The sequence below is a fragment of the Ahaetulla prasina genome, chromosome 1 (assembly GCF_028640845.1).
Source record: "Ahaetulla prasina isolate Xishuangbanna chromosome 1, ASM2864084v1, whole genome shotgun sequence".
In the NCBI taxonomy this organism is placed as follows: Eukaryota; Metazoa; Chordata; class Lepidosauria; order Squamata; family Colubridae; genus Ahaetulla; species Ahaetulla prasina.
In genome coordinates, this window is record NC_080539.1 from 163936693 (window position 1) to 163954972 (window position 18280).

General features: G+C 39.5%; 1 protein-coding gene across 6 annotated transcripts in view; it reads left to right on the top strand.

Moving 5' to 3' along the window:
* Positions 1-18280, top strand: part of KLHL29 (kelch like family member 29) — a 490936-nt gene that overhangs the window by 450468 nt on the left and 22188 nt on the right. For 5 of the 6 annotated variants that reach the window (XM_058179658.1, XM_058179633.1, XM_058179668.1 and 2 more), the window contains one exon: positions 6341-6534. The exons of the other annotated variant lie outside the window; for it this stretch is intronic. In XM_058179658.1, coding sequence (XP_058035641.1) covers positions 6341-6534 — 194 coding nt within the window. The remainder of the gene's footprint in view (positions 1-6340; positions 6535-18280) is intronic. 6 annotated transcript variants of the gene reach the window in all.

An 18280-nucleotide genomic window follows, 5' to 3' on the forward strand; every position in this document is an offset into this window, starting at 1 on the left:
CACAGTGATAAACTTGAAAGAGCTCTTTACAGAGGGCTCCTTACAGATAAAGCACAAGGGTAACGGTGTAGCGTAGATACGGTGGTCTTCCGTTGTCTTTCCTCGGATCACTCTCCACACCTTTGCCGATCTCCTAGTCTTGCTGAAGGATCTGGGCTGCAGAATCTCCTGGTCTTTGCCGAAGTATCGGGGTACAGAGGGCGCTACTTACTCGCTATTCAAGATGGCGGTAGCGGATCTCCTCTGGTTTCACTCCTCACCTTCTTCGATCAACTGGGCTAAGTTGATGGATCGAGGTTGCGGAGGGCAGCTGTTTAACTCAATTATAGCCACTCAATTCAAGGGCGGTGCAGTTGGAGTTTCACACGGTAAATATGAAGGTACATTTCACAAAAGAAAAAAAATAAGTGAAGAATCATGAATTCCAATAATGTTCATGTTTATTAACTGCAGAGTTGCCAGTAGCATTAGGCTCTGGGTGTATATGTGTTGAGAGCCAAAAAAAAAAATAATGCTTATAGTTTGTGTCTCTCACTATTAGATTCAAAAATTTAATATTGAACTGGCAATGCTGCATTCCATGGCAGTGTATAACCACGATAACTCTTTTTTTTTCTTTTTTTAAAAAAATATATTTTATTAAACTTTTTTTACATTAAAAACATAGGAAAAAAAGAAAAGGTTATATCACTTAACAGCTATTTGTGGTGTTTTTCTTATAACAATAATCCGTGCAATGATTACAAACATTAAATTGTATATATTTGTGTTCTTGATTTATCTATTGTTTATACTTAGTAACTAAATATCCTTGTCTATCTCCTTTCTATCCATTTATACCACTGTTCCCATATATTATGAAATACCAATGTCTCCTTATCTTCTAAACTCAGCGTTAGTTTGTCCATTTCTGCGCAGTTGGCCCTTACGCACATGGGGGGAAGCATACTGGACTTGATTTATATCTCTAGTCAGTGGTTAAATGATCTGGAATTAGGAGATTTAGTAACAGAACCTGTGTCATGGTCAGATCATTTTCTCCTTCGCCTGGACTTTTGGACCGCCACCCACCACCACAGGGAGACGGAACCAATGCGTTGGTTCCGTCCCAGGCGCCTGATGGACCCTGAGCGGTTCCTGACGGAGCTTGGGCCGTTTCCTGAGGATCTGGCCCACAGCACAGCTGAAGAACTAGTCTTGGCCTGGGAGCAGGCAGCGGCTGGGGCTCTGGACCGTGTCGCGCCTTTGCGGCCTCTGACCTGGCGTAGGTCTCAACCAGCCCCTTGCTTTTCCAAGGGGCTGAGGGAGATAAAATACTGGTGAAGATGTCTAGAGAGTGCCTGGAGGTCCAGCCGTTCTGAAGCTGACCGGACACTAGTTAGGTCTTATTCTAAGACCTACCTAGTGGCAATGAGGGAGGCGAAGCGTTCTTACGTTTCCACCCTCATTGTGTCGGCAGATAACCGCCCGGCCGCCCTGTTTCGGGTGACCCGCTCTCTCCTTCATCAGGAGGTGCGGGATGACCCCTTACCGGGACGTGCCGAGGAGTTTAGTGGTTATTTATACGATAAAATCGTTCAGCTCCGGAATGGTTTGGACCAAAATTGGGATGATCCAGGTGAGAGGGCGGAGCCGTGTCTTGTCGAGATTGCTTGGGATGAGTTTGACCCTGTGGCTCTTGAGGACGTGGACAGTTTGTTGGGGAGGCTGCATGCCACCACGTGTTTATTGGACCCGTTCCCTTCCTGGTTGGTGCTGGCCACACAGGAGGTGACACGAGGCTGGCTCCGGGGGATCATTAATGCTTCTTTGCAGGAAGGGGTCTTTCCTGCCACCTTGAAAGAGACGGTGGTGAGACCCCTCCTCAAGAAGCCTTCCCTGGACCCAGCTATTTTGGGAAATTATCGTCCAGTCTCCAACCTTCGCTTTGTTGCGAAGGTTGTAAAGAGTGTGGTGGCATGGCAGCTTCCCCGATACCTGGATGAAGCTGTCTATCTAGACCCGTTCCCGGATATAGTACGGAGACAGCTTTGGTCGCGTTGGTGGATGATCTCTGGAGGGCCAGAGACAGGGGTTGTTCCTCTGCCCTGGTCCTATTAGATCTCTCAGCGGCTTTTGATACCATCGACCATGGTATCTTGCTGCACCGGTTGGAGGGGTTGGGAGTGGGAGGCACCGTTCATCTGTGGTTCTCCTCCTATCTCTCTGACCGATCGCAGACGGTGTTGACAGGGGGGCAGAGATCGACCGCGAGGTGCCTCACTTGTGGGGTGCTGCAGGGGTCGATTCTCTTGCCTCTCCTGTTCAACATCTATATGAAGCCGCTGGGCGAGATCATCAGTGGTTTTGGGGTGAGATACCAACTGTACGCTGATGATACACAGCTGTACTTCTCCACCCCAGGCCACCCCAATGAAGCTGTTGAAGTGCTGTCCCGGTGCTTGGAAGCCGTACGGGTCTGGATGGAGAGAAACAGGCTCAAGCTCAATCCCTCCAAGACCGAGTGGCTGTGGATGCCGGCACCCCGGTACAGTCGCAGCTGACTGTTGGGGGCGAGTCATTGGCCCCAGTGGAAAGGGTGCGCAACTTGGGTGTTCTCCTGGATGGACGGCTGTTGTTTGAAGATCATTTGACGGCCGTCTCCAGGAGAGCTTTTCACCAGGTTCGCCTGGTTCGCCAGTTGCGCCCCTTTCTCGACCGGGATGCCTTATGCACGGTCACTCATGCTCTTGTTACCTCACGCTTGGATTATTGCAATGCTCTCTACATGGGGCTCCCCCTGAAGTGCACTCGGAGGCTTCAGTTAGTTCAGAATGCAGCTGCGCGGGTTATAGAGGGAGCCGCACGCGGCGCCCGTGTAACACCACTCCTGCGCAGACTGTACTGGCTGCCTGTGGCCTTTCGGGTGCACTTTAAGGTGTTGGTTACTACCTTTAAAGCTCTCCATGGCTTAGGGCCTGGGTACTTACAGGACCGCCTGCTGTTACCTCATGCCTCCCACCGACCCGTACGCTCACACAGAGAGGGACTTCTCAGGGTGCCGTCCACCAAGCAATGTCGGCTGGCAGCCCCCAGGGGAAGAGCCTTCTCTGTGGGGGCTCTTACTCTCTGGAACGAACTTCCCCCTGGCTTGCGCCAATTGCCCGACCTTCGGACCTTTCGCCGTGAGCTGAAGACGTATTTATTTACTTGCGCGGGGTTGGCTTAAATTTTAAATTTTAAATTTTTGGATGTATTTTAATGGGTTTTAAATTTTAATACGTTTTATTTATTTTATTTATTTATTTATTTATTTCGATTTTTATACCGCCCTTCTCCCGAAGGACTCAGGGCGGTGTACAGCCAAGTAAAATTCAATATATAAACATTAAGAGAAAGTTAAAAAACATATTATAATGTGGCCCAAATTTTAAAACAAATTTAAATCTTAAAATATAAATAACCCCAGTAAAATTTCAGTCCAGTCCCGCTTGAATAAATAGGTGCGTTTTCAACTCACGGCGAAAGGTCCGAAGATCAGGCACTTGACATAAGCCAGGGGGAAGTTCATTCCAAAGCGTAGGAGCTCCCACAGAGAAGGCCCTTCCCCTGGGGGCCGCCAACCGACATTGCTTGGCGGACAGCACCCGGAGAAGGCCCTCTCTGTGTGAGCGTACGGGCCGGTGGGAGGCATAAGGTAACAGCAGAATTTTGGCCAATTCTATAAGTTTTTTAATTGTTTATTTTAATTGTATTTTGTTACTGTTTTTACTTTGGCTGTACACCGCCCTGAGTCCTTCAGGAGAAGGGCGGTATAAAAATCTAATAAATAATAATAATAATAATAAAGTTCAGGACTTTTTATAAGTTTCTCTGTGGGTATACATGGCTGTTTCTAACATAGATCGAAGGCCATCCTAGCAGCAGTTAATATGTGTAGTATTAAATATTTTATATTCTTCACAATTTTTTTTTAAATCCCCAATAAAAAAGGTTCCGGTTCTAGATCCAATTGTTCATTCGTGATTTCCTGTAGCCACTCTTTAATTTTTAACCAATATTTACGGGATTCGGGGCAGGGCCACCACATATGGTGATAACTCTTTTTTTTCTACCTGCCAGTTTATTTTGATTGCTACCATTTCAGCTTTAAAAATAGGTGTCTGAACTGGTGATACTGTTCAAAATGAATCTTCATCTATGGTTTATTAACTGTACATCTTTATGGTCAGCAGTTTGATTAAATTTTACACCAATGACCTTAGCACTAATTTAGCACTCTGATGCATATACTTAATCTGCTATGAGATAAGGGAAGAAGGCTGGAGGGGTAACAACCTAGATTATCACGATAAAATGGGGCAGCTTTGTTTACACAGTGAACATTAAACCGAGATAAATTCCATGTCTACAAAATATTTAATAAATTTAATATTTAATAATGGAGGCCAAGAGTTAGCATATTATGTTGTGTCTGAAAAGCTGATGATCTTCAAGCTAAACCATTGAAGTGTGGCATTTGCTTTCCTCTCGTTGCTGTTAGATATCACTGCACTGATTTGCAAGGATTATCTCTTCTGTTCTAATTAACTGAAGTTAATTAATAGGAGACATCTTGACAAAGGAATCCTGGATTATTTTAGTCAAAGATATAATTAGATTTGAGAGGCATATGTAGAGAATAACTTTCGTTTTCCCTTCTGCTCATTTGCTAGCTGACACTATCACTGCCTGCCTTAAAATGGTAGAAGGGTTTTGTGATAAGAACAGAAGAAGCTATTGAAAAGAAAGGAATTGCTATGAGATGGAAATGAATATGGGCCTGCCCAGTGGTGAAATCCAAAATTTTTTACTACCGGTTCTGTGGATGTGGCTTGGTGGGTATATTGTGGCTTGCTGGCCGTGGCAGGGGAAGGATACTGCAAAATCCCCATTCCCTCCCCACTCCTGAGGGAAGGATATTGCAAAATCTCCATTCCCACCCCACTCTGGGGCCAGCCAGAGGTGGTATTTGCTGGTTCTCCGAGCTATTCAAAATTTCCGCTACCAGTTTTCTGAACTGCTCAAAATTTCCGCTACTGGTTCTCCAGAACCTGTCAGAACCTGCTGAATTTCACCACTAGGCCTGCCTGTCGCATAGCCTGGATCCATTGGATGATTGGGTGTTATTTGGGTCTGCCTAGTGAATTTAACCCTTTTTAATACATCTAAGCAGAGCTTGTCTCTCTTTACTTAACCTCTTTTCTTTCCAATGGCAAAGGATTCCAGGATTTTATTTTATTTTATTTTTTAGTTTCTGCTAGAAAGAGGGAAAGGAATGTGTGCTTTTATTGGATTGCTATTATATGTGAGAGAATTGTGCATCAGGAAGAAAATTATTGGTATATGCAATTGGGAATAGTTAATTTTACAAAATGGTTACTTTATTTATAGGCAATTTGTACTTCTTAATTCAGTTGTGGGTGGTTTTATCCTTTTATATGTTTATTTATTGGTGTGAAGTGCAGACATTTATTTTGGGATTGGGAGAATCTAATGTCAAGAATTAGATTCAGCTGATGTTAAAAATGGTAAGTTGAAGAATCAGATAGTTGGGCAATACACAAGAATTCTATCTCTAATCTATCTATCTATCTTTCTATCTATATCAGTGGTAGTCAGCCTGGTCCCTACCGCCCACTAGTGGGCGTTCCAGCTTTCATGGTGGGCGGTAGGGGTTTTGTCCAATACTGAAGCACTTTCCTTTTTTTTTAATTTAATTGACTTTTTTAAAAAAAATCATAGCATTATTTAAAAACATTTTCATTAGGTTTTCATAAAATTCCCTGTGACAATTTAAATTTCTGAAAATATACTATTTGTATCGCCCGCGCATAAGTTTATGTTACGTAAGTGAAACTAAATGGCGCTATAGTGCAACCGCAAACAAAAGAGCCTCGTCCCAGAATAGGTCGCACATCTGCCCCCACACCTCCCAGCTGTAACAGACAAGCAGAGCTGGTAGCTGGTGCCCCCCCAAACCCAATCCATGATGCGCGAGAGGCATGCGCTGATGACGATACACAGCACATTACTGTGGAACCGGTGTGCGGTTAGAAAATTTTACTACTAACAGAGATACCAAAGTGGGCGGTAGGTATAAAAAAGTTGACTACCCCTGATCTGTATCTATCTACAGCTACATATATTTCCCTTTTTTGTTGAGATGATATTTCAGAGTCAGCTTTTTTGGAAAAATACAGTAATTGTCAACTGGATGCATTATTAATGAGACTAGAAAATACATTTATGAAGTTGTTTTCTTGACAGGTGAAGATCCATCTCTCTAGCATCTAGGTTTATTCATCTGTCTTTGTTCTAGGTATGACACCATCACCAATCAGTGGGAGACAGTTGCTCCTTTGCCAAAGGCGGTGCATTCTGCAGCTGCAACTGTTTGTGGTGGAAAGATATATGTTTTTGGAGGTGTGAATGAAGCTGGCCGAGCTGCTGGAGTCCTGCAGTCATATATTCCACAGACTAATACATGGAGTTTTATAGAGTCACCAATGATAGGTAAAAATAACATGCTTCCAGTTTTAACTTGAAGATGGGGAAGGAGCAATGCGTATGCTGTTGATTTATTGACAACGAATTCAAATTTTAATATATTTACAGAAAATAATTAAGAAAGTATAATTTTCTACGTTTATGAAACTTCTCATTAGTTAGGCTAATGGAGCTGGTTAGCACGCTGAAAGCCCTCCCTCCACCTTTTAATTAATTTTAAATATTGCTTGTCTCTTTTAATTTTACATTTTATATACTTTTTTATTTTATTTTTTTATTTTTTATTTTTTGTTTACATTTATACCCCGCCCTTCTCCGAAGACTCAGGGCGGCTTACAGTGTATAAGGCAATAGTCTCATTCTATTTGTATATTTTTACAAAGTCAACTTATTGCCCCCCCAACAATCTGGGTCCTCATTTTACCTACCTTATAAAGGATGGAAGGCTGAGTCAACCTTGGGCCGGGCTCGAACCTGCAGTAATTGCAGGCTACTGTGTTCTTAATAACAGGCTTTTACCAGCGTGAGCTAAACTATAGAATGTTTTTAATCTTTTATTTGTACATCATTATGCTTTTAATATTTTATTTGTACATCATTAACCCTCTCTGCATGGGGAGATGGGGTTTCCTAAATAAAGAGGAAGGAGAAGGAGACAGAGAGGAAGAAAAGAAAGGAAAGGGAGAGAGAGAGAGAAAGAAAGAAAGAAAGAAAGAAAGAAAGAAAGAAAGAAAGAAAGAAAGAAAGAAAGAAAGAAAGAAAGAAAGAAAGAAAGAAAGAAAGAAAGAAAGAAAGAAAGAAAGAAATTGAAAATATGATTGCAAAGTAAGTCAAGGGAATGTGTGCCATATATTATTATGGTATTATGCTTATCTTTTAAAATATGAGTGTTTTACTGAAAAGGCAGAACAAAGAGACAATGGGTGCCATTAGCCTATGATTCCTACATCAGAAATATTGATGGGCCAGTTTAGATGTAGTTTTACCACATTCTCCCCACTTTTCAATAATCCAAATGAGAGCTCACATGTTCTTCCGCTCACTATAAATGTAAGGTGATACAGAAATATAGAGATCCTTATTTAAGCACATACATTTTCATACTTTGGTTTGTTAGTACATACTATACAATACTATACTATACTATACTATACTATACTATACTATACTATACTATACTATACTATACTATACTATACTATACTATACTATACTATGTTATATTATACTATAACTATACCGTACTATACTATATTTGTGTATAGTATATACACTATACATCATAATTGTGATTTTCATATAGTATAATTGTGATTTTTTTCTATGCTTGACGGTTTCAATTTGAACATGTTGTGTTGTGCTTCTCCACACCCAAATCAGAGCTATTCTTTCTTATCATGAACAAGTGTCCTCTGACTTCTACAATAAACATATTGTTAAGCTTCCCTTGGCCATTGTAGAAGAAGCAATTCAGGACTTGCTTGTAGCATTGATTTATGGGTGTAACATTGCCGCTGTTCCTTCGCTGCTGTTAGTGTTCAACTAAAGATGACATGACATGCATATGATGTACCATGAAATACCCCGCAGGAAGACATTAACCACCGGTAATCAAGTTGGTGCATTAGAGCAGGGCTCTTTCTATTCCTAGAATCTGCTGAACGATGTTATGAAGTTTTCCTGTACTCTTAACAAAATGGCAAAACGTAATACATGATGCAAAGAAAACCCCACCCCTGCTCTCTAAAACAATTGCAAAAGCAATTAATACCCTAGACACCACAGGTGTCAATCTCGCAGCGTCAGGTTGCTGTCACGTGACATTTTGTGACGTTTTTTCCGTTCACAGAGCTGGGATGGGCATAGCCTGCGTGTGACGCATTTGGCTCATGGCCACCAGTTTGATACCCATACATACATGCATAATCATCAAGGAGGAATAGTAATTGAAGCTGTGGTTATTTTAATTTGGTCTAAAAATAGAAGTGACAGTTTTTAAAGAAATGGAATGCATAGATTTCATTTGTTGTTGTTAGTTGTGAAGTCGTGTCCGACCCATCGCGACCCCATGGACAACGTTCCTCCAGGCCTTCCTATCCTCTATCATCCTCTGGAGTCCATTTAAGTTCACGCCTACTACTTCAGTGACTCCATCCAGCCACTTCATTCTCTGTCATCCCCTTCTTCTTTTGCCCTCAATCGTTCCCAGCATTAGGCTTTTCTCCAGGGAGATTTCATTATGATGTTTAAAAAAAATTGAGCAGATACTTGTACAGATAAGACAAATTCCCTTACTCTACATTTGGTACCATTTTCAATTGAGTCTAGAACCATGACAGTATTTTAGGGAGAAAAGTTTATAATAAATAAAAGAAAAATCTTTTGAAATGAAGGCTTCAGTCACAAATTTTCCTTAGTGCTTTCAAATGTGCTTTAGAGATTATCCATCTGTCTTGCTGCCTCTTTCCTAAAGTTATTGTGCATGAAAAACGTTTTATATCCTTTTGTCATTTGAAATACATACAGGGTTTGTTTTTTATTTTTTTGCATCCTCAAGAGTTTATATTGTTAATAGGCTTCAGTTTCCTCTTTTTGCTTTAGCGATTCCTATTCTGCAGCTGAAACCAGATAGTAAAGTAATCCCGGTTGTCTGCTCTGTTTTGGTCTTGAGATTTCTTCTGGAACATTGTCCTGATGTGATATAAGGTCAGCCCAAGTTGACATCACTAAATGGCAATCTGGTAATAAGACAACTGGAGTTGCTCTTCTTTAGCTTATTTTTAGAATCCTTTTGACAATGCAGCCAGTCACTGTTGCTAAAACACAAGCGAGAACTTCATTAATTCAAAGTAGTTCTTATGTTCTATTAAGCTTTAGATTTTTATTTGGAGCAAGAAGGAAGCAATGTTTAAGTCTTATCTCAATAATAGTCCATAGAAGATCAAGAGGAATCCTTTTTCCCCAACATGCAAACTGTTCTTTGTAAGAGCTGATCAAGTCTTTTTAAGATTTTAAGAAAACAATAGGTTTGTGAAATCATAGTTCAGATAATTATTGATTAGTATGCAATACTTTGTGTTTGGAAGGGCTAAAATATTTCAAAAATGCAAAGTTGAAGTGCATCTTTCTGGTTGCTACTCATGGTAGTATAATAATGATGAGAAATTTTGGGACTACTAACCTAGACTGATTGCACGGGGTAGGAAAACGTTTTTACTATACAAGTAGTCCTTCTTTAGCAACTGCCTCATTTAGTTTTCGCAGTTAAACAATGATGAAAAAGTAATTTTATTACCAAAACAATCAGTCACATGGCCCAATCATGGCAGCGTCCGCAGGTCTGCTGACATCACTCCTTCCTCTGGCCAGAAGTGAGAACTGCTGAACAAGGACTTCCTGTACTGAACTGGTCTATATCATACAGGCCAGCAAATGAATCGGTAGCAAGCCACTATTGTCGCTCAGTTATTGCTTGAAGAAAACGTGTATTTAATTCTCTTTAGCAGTCTAATGAATAATCAGTCTCCTGTGGAATGGAATGGAATGGAATGGAATGGAATGGAATGGAATGGAATGGAACGGAGCAGAACAGAACAGAACAGAACAGAATAGAATAGAACAGAACAGAATTTTTTATTGGCCAAGTGTGATTAGACATACAAGGAATTTGTCTTGGTGCATATGCTCTCAGTTTACATAAAAGAAAAGATATACTCATCAAGAATCATAAGGTACACTTAATGATAGTCATAGAGTACAAATAAGCAATCAAATAATATTAGGAAACAGTCAATATAAATCGTAAGGGTACAAGCAACAAAGTTACAGTCATAAGTGGAAGGAGATGGATGATGGGAACGATGAGAAGATTAATAGCAGTGCAGATTTAGTAACTAGTTTGACAGTATTGAGGGAATTATTTGTTTAGCAGAGTGATGGCATCTGGGAAAAAACTGTTCTGTTGTCTAATTGTTTTGGTGTGCAGTGTTCTATAGCATCGTTTTGAGGGTAGGAGTTGAAACAGTTTATGTCCAGGATGTGAGGGGTCTGTAGATTCTCTCGTGAAGTGATATGTTCCCTATGAGAGCTCTTTAAACAAAACTTGAAATGCTTTAACAATCTTCCATCTAGTAGGATTGAACCCGATGACCTCTTAGGCCACTTTCAACTCTACAATTCTTTAACACAATTCCTGCAGTATAGATCCATCAAACCAGCAGAGATCTAAAACATCTATATATGAAGCATCACAGATACAGATACAGTTATTATTTAGAATAAATTATAGTGAACATAAGTGTGATTGCACATCTGTGTAAGAATTAATAGTGTGAGGTATTAGCATGATGAAGGTCATAACCTATTTCGACAGAAAGATTAGCCATATTAAGTAGTCCTATGTATTTCAAAACATTTTATCTGTCTTTTACATATGTTTGTAGTGCACCCATACATATAAAACAAATATGTCACTGTAAGACAAAATGCAAATAATTAGAATTGCAAAATGCAAACATGAGTAAATAAATAAATAGCTGAATCTGCAAACAGTAGTTGCAAGCACAAATATAGAATAGAGCAGATAAAGCATAGGATTGAAATAGATCTGACTACTAAGCTGTTCCATTTCACGCAATATATTCTCTCATGGACAACTTTCCCTGACCTGGTAATCTCTAGATGACTTGCCTTAACTTAGAAACATTGGCCATGCTTATATTAAACCCTCTAAAATATTAATTTCCATAATGACAGCTGAGCTAGCCTCAAACCAACCATTTAGGGGGGGAAAATGGACTGCCATCATAAAGTTTACATGTCTAATATTTGGGATTAGTCTTTCTAATAAATCCAAACTCTCCCCAGCTATTTTTGTCACAACAAATTTGAGTGTGAATAGCAAAATACTTCAGTCTCCAGATGAGCTTCAGGTAATTGGGGCCCAATTAAAGATTGATTTAAAAAAAGACATCTCTAATAAATAACGAAGGAAAAAGGAATGTAGGAAAATGGTTTTAAAGGTATATTATTGTGGATATAATTCCCCTAAGTATTTAATCACTGGACATGGAAGTTATAAATGTGCCAATTACCCATACACAGTCTAACATGCAAAAAAAGGCCAAGCAACATTGTGTGTTGCGCTTAGATATTAAATAGCCCTTGAACAGAGTGTCTGAAGCAGACACTCATAAAATGGAGTAGAGGGCTATAAGATGGTTGGTGGGATCAAAACAGTGGTGGGTTGCTACCAGTTCTCCCCGGTTGGGGAGAGTCGATAGCGGAAATCTTTTTTTTTTTTGGAAATCTTTTTTTTTTAATACAGACAAACATAAAAACATCTTCAATCCAAATACAGTGTGTCGGTAGGTTAATTACAAATCTTTTGTACAATTTCAGCATATACATATCATTAATTTGTCTAATCTTACATTTTGTCAATCTAATATATATCCAAATATTTTAATCAGTTGATCTTTTAATTGACTATAGTATTTTATTCTCTCATTTCATATAAATCATTCTAAATTAATATTTTGTCTTATTACTTCATTTATTCCATCATCTTAAATCAATTGTATCATTCAAGAATTCTTTCCTTATAAAAACCTCTCTCAAGTCTTTTTTAACATATTTTCCCTTCTAGCCATTGGTAAAATAAGTCCCATATCTTATAGTATTGTTTCCGGTAACAGAAATCTTGATGTATGAGGGAACCAGTTCACTCCACCTGTCAGTTGGGCCCTCCTGCCTGCCCCCGTGCTATACATACCTTTAATCCTTTGTTTTTAGCCCAGCTGTAGGGCCCGGCAGGCGATCGCGCACAAAGCGTTTGCACGAAGCGAACCGGTGGTAAAACCGGTTAGAGCCCACCACTGGATCAAAAGCCATTCCACCACGAGTCTGCTAAAGAAAGGGACAGATTTGGTTCTCTTCAGAATTTCCAAACTGCACATTTATTAAAGTGGAGATATGTTCCTACATATTTCAAAGGCCCTGTTTAGAGAAGGTGAAAGAAAAGTCATAAAAACTTTCATCCGCACTTTTTTAATATCTCAAACCTAATGTGGAAAAAAAAGACAAAATAAGACTAAGAATAGAGGAAAAGGGGGGGATACAAATTGAGCTTAATCAGAATTCACAGTTATCTGTTCCCACTGCAGTATCATGTACATATCACAAGCCTGCTACCCAATGCATTTAGTCATTATCAGTACCTGAGGAAGCATTATCAGATAGTTGGCATTTTCTACTGTAATTCTTTCTGGCTTCTGAGGCCTCTGGTGGATGGAGGGTTTGGAATTTTACTCCCACCTTGAAAAGGGCAGAAAAGCAACAAGTCCAAGCATAGTTGCATACATGTGGCGGTTTTTTTACTTGCATGGTGGAGATTGTTGCATGTGAATGTACAAGTGCCTTGTGAATAGCACTGTAGACTTCTAGAAGGAAACTGTGATACCAACTTTGGTTTTCATCTTTCCTTCCTTCAGAATTGGTGGTGCGTTATAAATATCTCTTTACTCTGCACGCTTACATTATGCAGGTCATCCTAGCAATATGAACATACTACAGGTAGTCCTTAATGACTGTCTCTTTAGGCAACCATTCACAGTTACAACAGTGCTGAAAAAGTAACCTTGCAACAGTTCTCACATTTACATTTTTGCTGATCTGTAAAGAAAAGGAAAGCTGAAGTAAGATCATAAGTACAATCGTGACTGCACTGAGAAAACTACTTTGCTTATTGACCAAGTTGCCAGTCCCAGCTGTGGTCACTAAACAAGGACCCAATGTACCAAGATGCACATTCCCCAGGTCTAATTTATATCCCTAAATAACCTAATAAATAAATGATCGCTGTGGTTTTCTTTTGGAAAGTTGGGGCCATCGTTGACATTCTTGTGCACAGTGGACAAAAGAGTATCTTGTATAGTATAGTATCTTGGTGAAAGTCTAAAAAATGGCATGCTTTGCAGCAGAGCGATTTTTTCCTCCTGTCAGGAAAAGCTTATTTTGCTGCCAAAGCTAGTTCTTTGGAGGCATGTTCCCCAGATTCAAATAGGAGAAATTAGGAATGATTCAAGAACACCCTCAGATGACTGTGGGCATATCTGAGAAGAGGAATCTCAATGGTTGCAATTTTCAGTAGGAGTAGCTGGAGGATCATGTCTCCATCTTTTCCTTTCAATTGTTTGTTCTTTTTAAGTTTGCCTCAGGTTTTAATTGCAAAAAGTAGTTTCTTTTTGGAAAGTTAGCCATCGTTGACATTCTTGTGCACAGTGGACAAAAGAGTATCTTGTATAGTATAGTATCTTGGTGAAAGTCTAAAATGGCATGCTTTGCAGCAGAGCGATTTTTTCCTCCTGTCAGGAAAAGCTTATTTTGCTGCCAAAGCTAGTTCTTTGAGGCATGTTCCCAGATTCAAATAGGAGAAATTAGGAATGATTCAAGAACACCCTCAGATGACTGTGGGCATATCTGAGAAGAGGAATCTCAATGGTTGCAATTTTCAGTAGGAGTAGCTGGAGGATCATGTCTCCATCTTTCCTTCCTTCAGAATTGGTGGTGCGTTATAAATATCTCTTTACTCTGCACGCTTACATTATGCAGGTCATCCTAGCAATATGAACATACTACAGGTAGTCCTTAATGACTGTCTCTTTAGGCAACCATTCACAGTTACAACAGTGCTGAAAAAGTAACCTTGCAACAGTTCTCACATTTACATTTTTGCTGATCTGTAAAGAAAAGGAAAGCTGAAGTAAGATCATAAGTACAATCGTGACTGCACTGAGAAAACTACTTTGCTTATTGACCAAGTTGCCAGTCCCAGCTGTGGTCACTAAACAAGGACCCAATGTACCAAGATGCACATTCCCCAGGTCTAATTTATATCCCTAAATAACCTAATAAATAAATGATCGCTGTGGTTTTCTTTTGGAAAGTTGGGGCCATCGTTGACATTCTTGTGCACAGTGGACAAAAGAGTATCTTGTATAGTATAGTATCTTGGTGAAAGTCTAAAAAATGGCATGCTTTGCAGCAGAGCGATTTTTTCCTCCTGTCAGGAAAAGCTTATTTTGCTGCCAAAGCTAGTTCTTTGGAGGCATGTTCCCCAGATTCAAATAGGAGAAATTAGGAATGATTCAAGAACACCCTCAGATGACTGTGGGCATATCTGAGAAGAGGAATCTCAATGGTTGCAATTTTCAGTAGGAGTAGCTGGAGGATCATGTCTCCATCTTTTCCTTTCAATTGTTTGTTCTTTTTAAGTTTGCCTCAGGTTTTAATTGCAAAAAGTAGTTTCTTTTTTAGTTTCATTCTTTTTTTTAAACGGTTAATCAACTGGTTGAATGCTGATTTACTCTTAACTCCTTGCTGAATTTTAATGTGATTTCTTTGCATTTTTTTATTGCTTTATTTCAGAGTTGTGAATTATTTTTGCTTTCCCCATATACAAGAAGACAGCGACTTTTTTTAGGTCATGAAAGCAATCGAATTTGATTTACATCAGATTTTCACTATAAGGATTTTGTATGCTATTAATTTTTTTAAAGCTCTGGTCTTCTTTCTTTTAACTTCTGATGGGAATCTGCCTTTTTTTCTATTTACTTTTTATTGTGGGAAATATTAGCTTTTTTTTCTTCTTTTTCACATTATACCGGATGGCGCAAACTTGGCGGGCTTTTGCATTAGCGCGGGAAGCCCTGCGGTGCAGTGAGAGGCGGGCGGGAGCCGCCAGCCTTCTCGGCTGAGGGAGGAGGCTTTCCTGACCGGTAGCTGCCTCATTTCCCTCCCTCGGCTTATACTCGAGTCCCCAGTTTACCCCAGTTTTTTGGGGTAAAATTGGGGACCTCGGCTTATACTCGGATCGGCTTATATTCGAGTATATACGGTACTTAGAAATGACAGAATCGATGAATGATGGACTGGACTTTCTCAAGAAGATTGATGGAGATTGGGAAATGGGCATATTATATCAAATCACAAAACAATTGTCAAGAGACACTGCGTTACAACTCAAAGAGAATTCTTTGAACATTTTTATTTATTTATTTATATTTATTTATTTGTCAAACGTGTATTAAATAACAGATATAAGTATAAACATGATTATGAATACATGAAATGGTTACGAATAAAGAGGACATTAGGACAGGGACGGTAGCCATGTTGGTGTGCTTATGCACACTCCTTACAGACCTCTTAGGAATGGGGTGAGGTTAACAGTAGACAGTCTAAGGTTAAAGTTTTGGGGGTTTGGGGAAGAAACCACAGAGTCAGGTAGTGCATTCCAGGCATTGACCACTCTGTTGCAAGTGCTGCAGAGATATTTATAACAGAGATTTATGAGCTTGGGGAATGAGATGCAATTGTTGTGGAAGATCCCAGTTAGATTTTAAGTTAAAGTTTTATCATTAAGAATCAATCAAGAATAATTGATCCTGGAGAGACTAAAGATAATGATTCTGGTGCTTTATAGTACATCAGAGGCCGTTGTGCACTTGGTTAAATACAAGTTTAACTGTATTGTTGATTTTACCAGTTAACGTAACATTTTTATAAACTAGATAAATGGCAGATCAGATTGGTTGCGTAAACAGATTTATAGAAGTTCATAATTTGTGGGCCTATTTCAAGAGAAACTATTATTCTTTTGAAATACATTTATCAATATTCAACTAAGGGGAGCAATCTATCTATGTGTGTTTTTAATGCACTCTTTTAAGGTCTTGTTTAGTTTTGCTTTGTTTTTGTATTTTTTTACCTTTTTTGGAATTTGTATTTTAACATTATGAATAAAATTAAAATGTTAATTCAAAGAGTTACTACCTCAGCATGCAGACATAGGAAAGTTACATCAAAATGTGTTGCAACTTTGCCTGGATAATCTCCTAATCTGCAATTGGAATGCAGATTAAAGTTTTTGCACTTAATGTTTTATTTTTAATTTCACTTAATACTTCTTTATTTTATACTTCAACCTATGAACACCCTAAATCTTTATTCTTCTGTTCTGTAGCATTTTGGTGGGGGGGGACACATTAATAACATAACTTGTCCCAAACTAATAATTTAATGTGGGATTATCAGGCTTCGAAATGATAACACTGCTTTGGTTCAGCTTTGAGAGATCGTCCATACTTCATAGGCAAAAACGAGTTCTGAATTAAACTCTAAATTTAGCTATTTGTTCTTCTAATAGATCTTGTACTTTTTTTCATTATAAAGGTTTGCTCTCACTGGAATTACCCATGAGCAATAATTACTATTTCTGTAACCTGTTTAGCCTTTCCGACTCAGGGGTAAACTCCCAACCCAAGATTCATTACTACAAAATACACAGAGATTGTTCCTCTTTTTTGAATAGATGTGCACTTTGAATAATACAAAATTCCCACCTGCTTTCTTCAAATATGTTCGAAGCTGGATCTATTTTGTAGGCGGAAGCATGTCCTTCTTGTTTCTTCTCCAGAATTCAAGATTCAAAAAAAAAAGAAAGAAAGAAAGAGGTGGGGAATTCCAGATTCTGTCAAGTGTCAAGATGGTGTAGGGTTTCCTGCCTGGGCAGGGGGTTGGACTAGAACAGTGGTTCTCAACCTTTATAGTGCTGCGACCCCTTTAATACAATTTCCCACGATGTGGTGACCCCAACCGTAAAATTCATCGCGGTGATAGGCAGCGATCTCAGCGTGCCTCAGCAGCCGCAGAAGGGGGAAAAAAGCAGCAAACTGTTTTTTTGAATTTATCGCGCCTAAAGCCATATTGGCTAGAGATCTGAACTGCTTGCGATTGCCTTGAGGATGGAGGCATTAAAGCGGAGACTCCTCCCCTATTAAGTTTATCGCGCCTGAAGCCAGATTAGGCTAGCGATTGGGAGTGATTGCAGCTGGCTTGAGAGGGAGACATCAGAGCAAAGATTTCTCTTTTTTAATTCATCGCGCCTGAAGCCGAATTCGGCTAGCAATTTGAAGAGCCTGCAGCTGGCTTGTGGAGTCAACCATTGGAGCGCGATTCTTCAACTTGCAAGTATACTTCCCATATTTCCGATGGTCTTAGGCGACCTCTGGCAAATCGTCATTCGACCCCCAACGGGGTCGCAACCCACAGGTTGAGAACCGCTGGACTAGAAGGCCTCCAAGGTCCCTTCCAACTCTGTTGTTATTATTGTTATTATTATTTGCACTTCTGTTGAAGAGGGGATACATCTAAACAGAAATACAGCAAGCAGTTGCCGAATCTGTCTTAGCAGTAGAATATCCTTTATCTAAGCAAGCAGAGTTTTCAGAAAAATATGGTTGTTGTTTTTTATTTTATGCTATGTGTTTTTTAAAAAACTGATTCCATGAATTGTACCTGACTTTCATTGCAAACACTGCCACTCATAAAAGTTCAATTTCTTTACAAAATTTTCTTTTCTACAGTTTCCTTATTTTTATTTGTTGCTCTCTAGTGAATGCCCTCTCTCTCTCTTTTTTTTGGCCTGTTTTCTATATAATTTGGGGGAGAAGGAGGGGATAGTCAGTGTGGTTCAGTGAGCAAAATATTCTTGGTAGAACTTACAGTAACAAAAGCAAACTCCCAAATGACGAAATTTACACCGACACAGGATAGGTTGGATTGATAATAAATTGGAAAGCATGCAGTGGAGACATATGGGTAACTTCCTATTACCTGAAATTGTAGGATAGCAAATTGGGTAGTCTCTCTCCCTTTGAATAGGGAAGAATGAAGGAAATATACAAGTGCT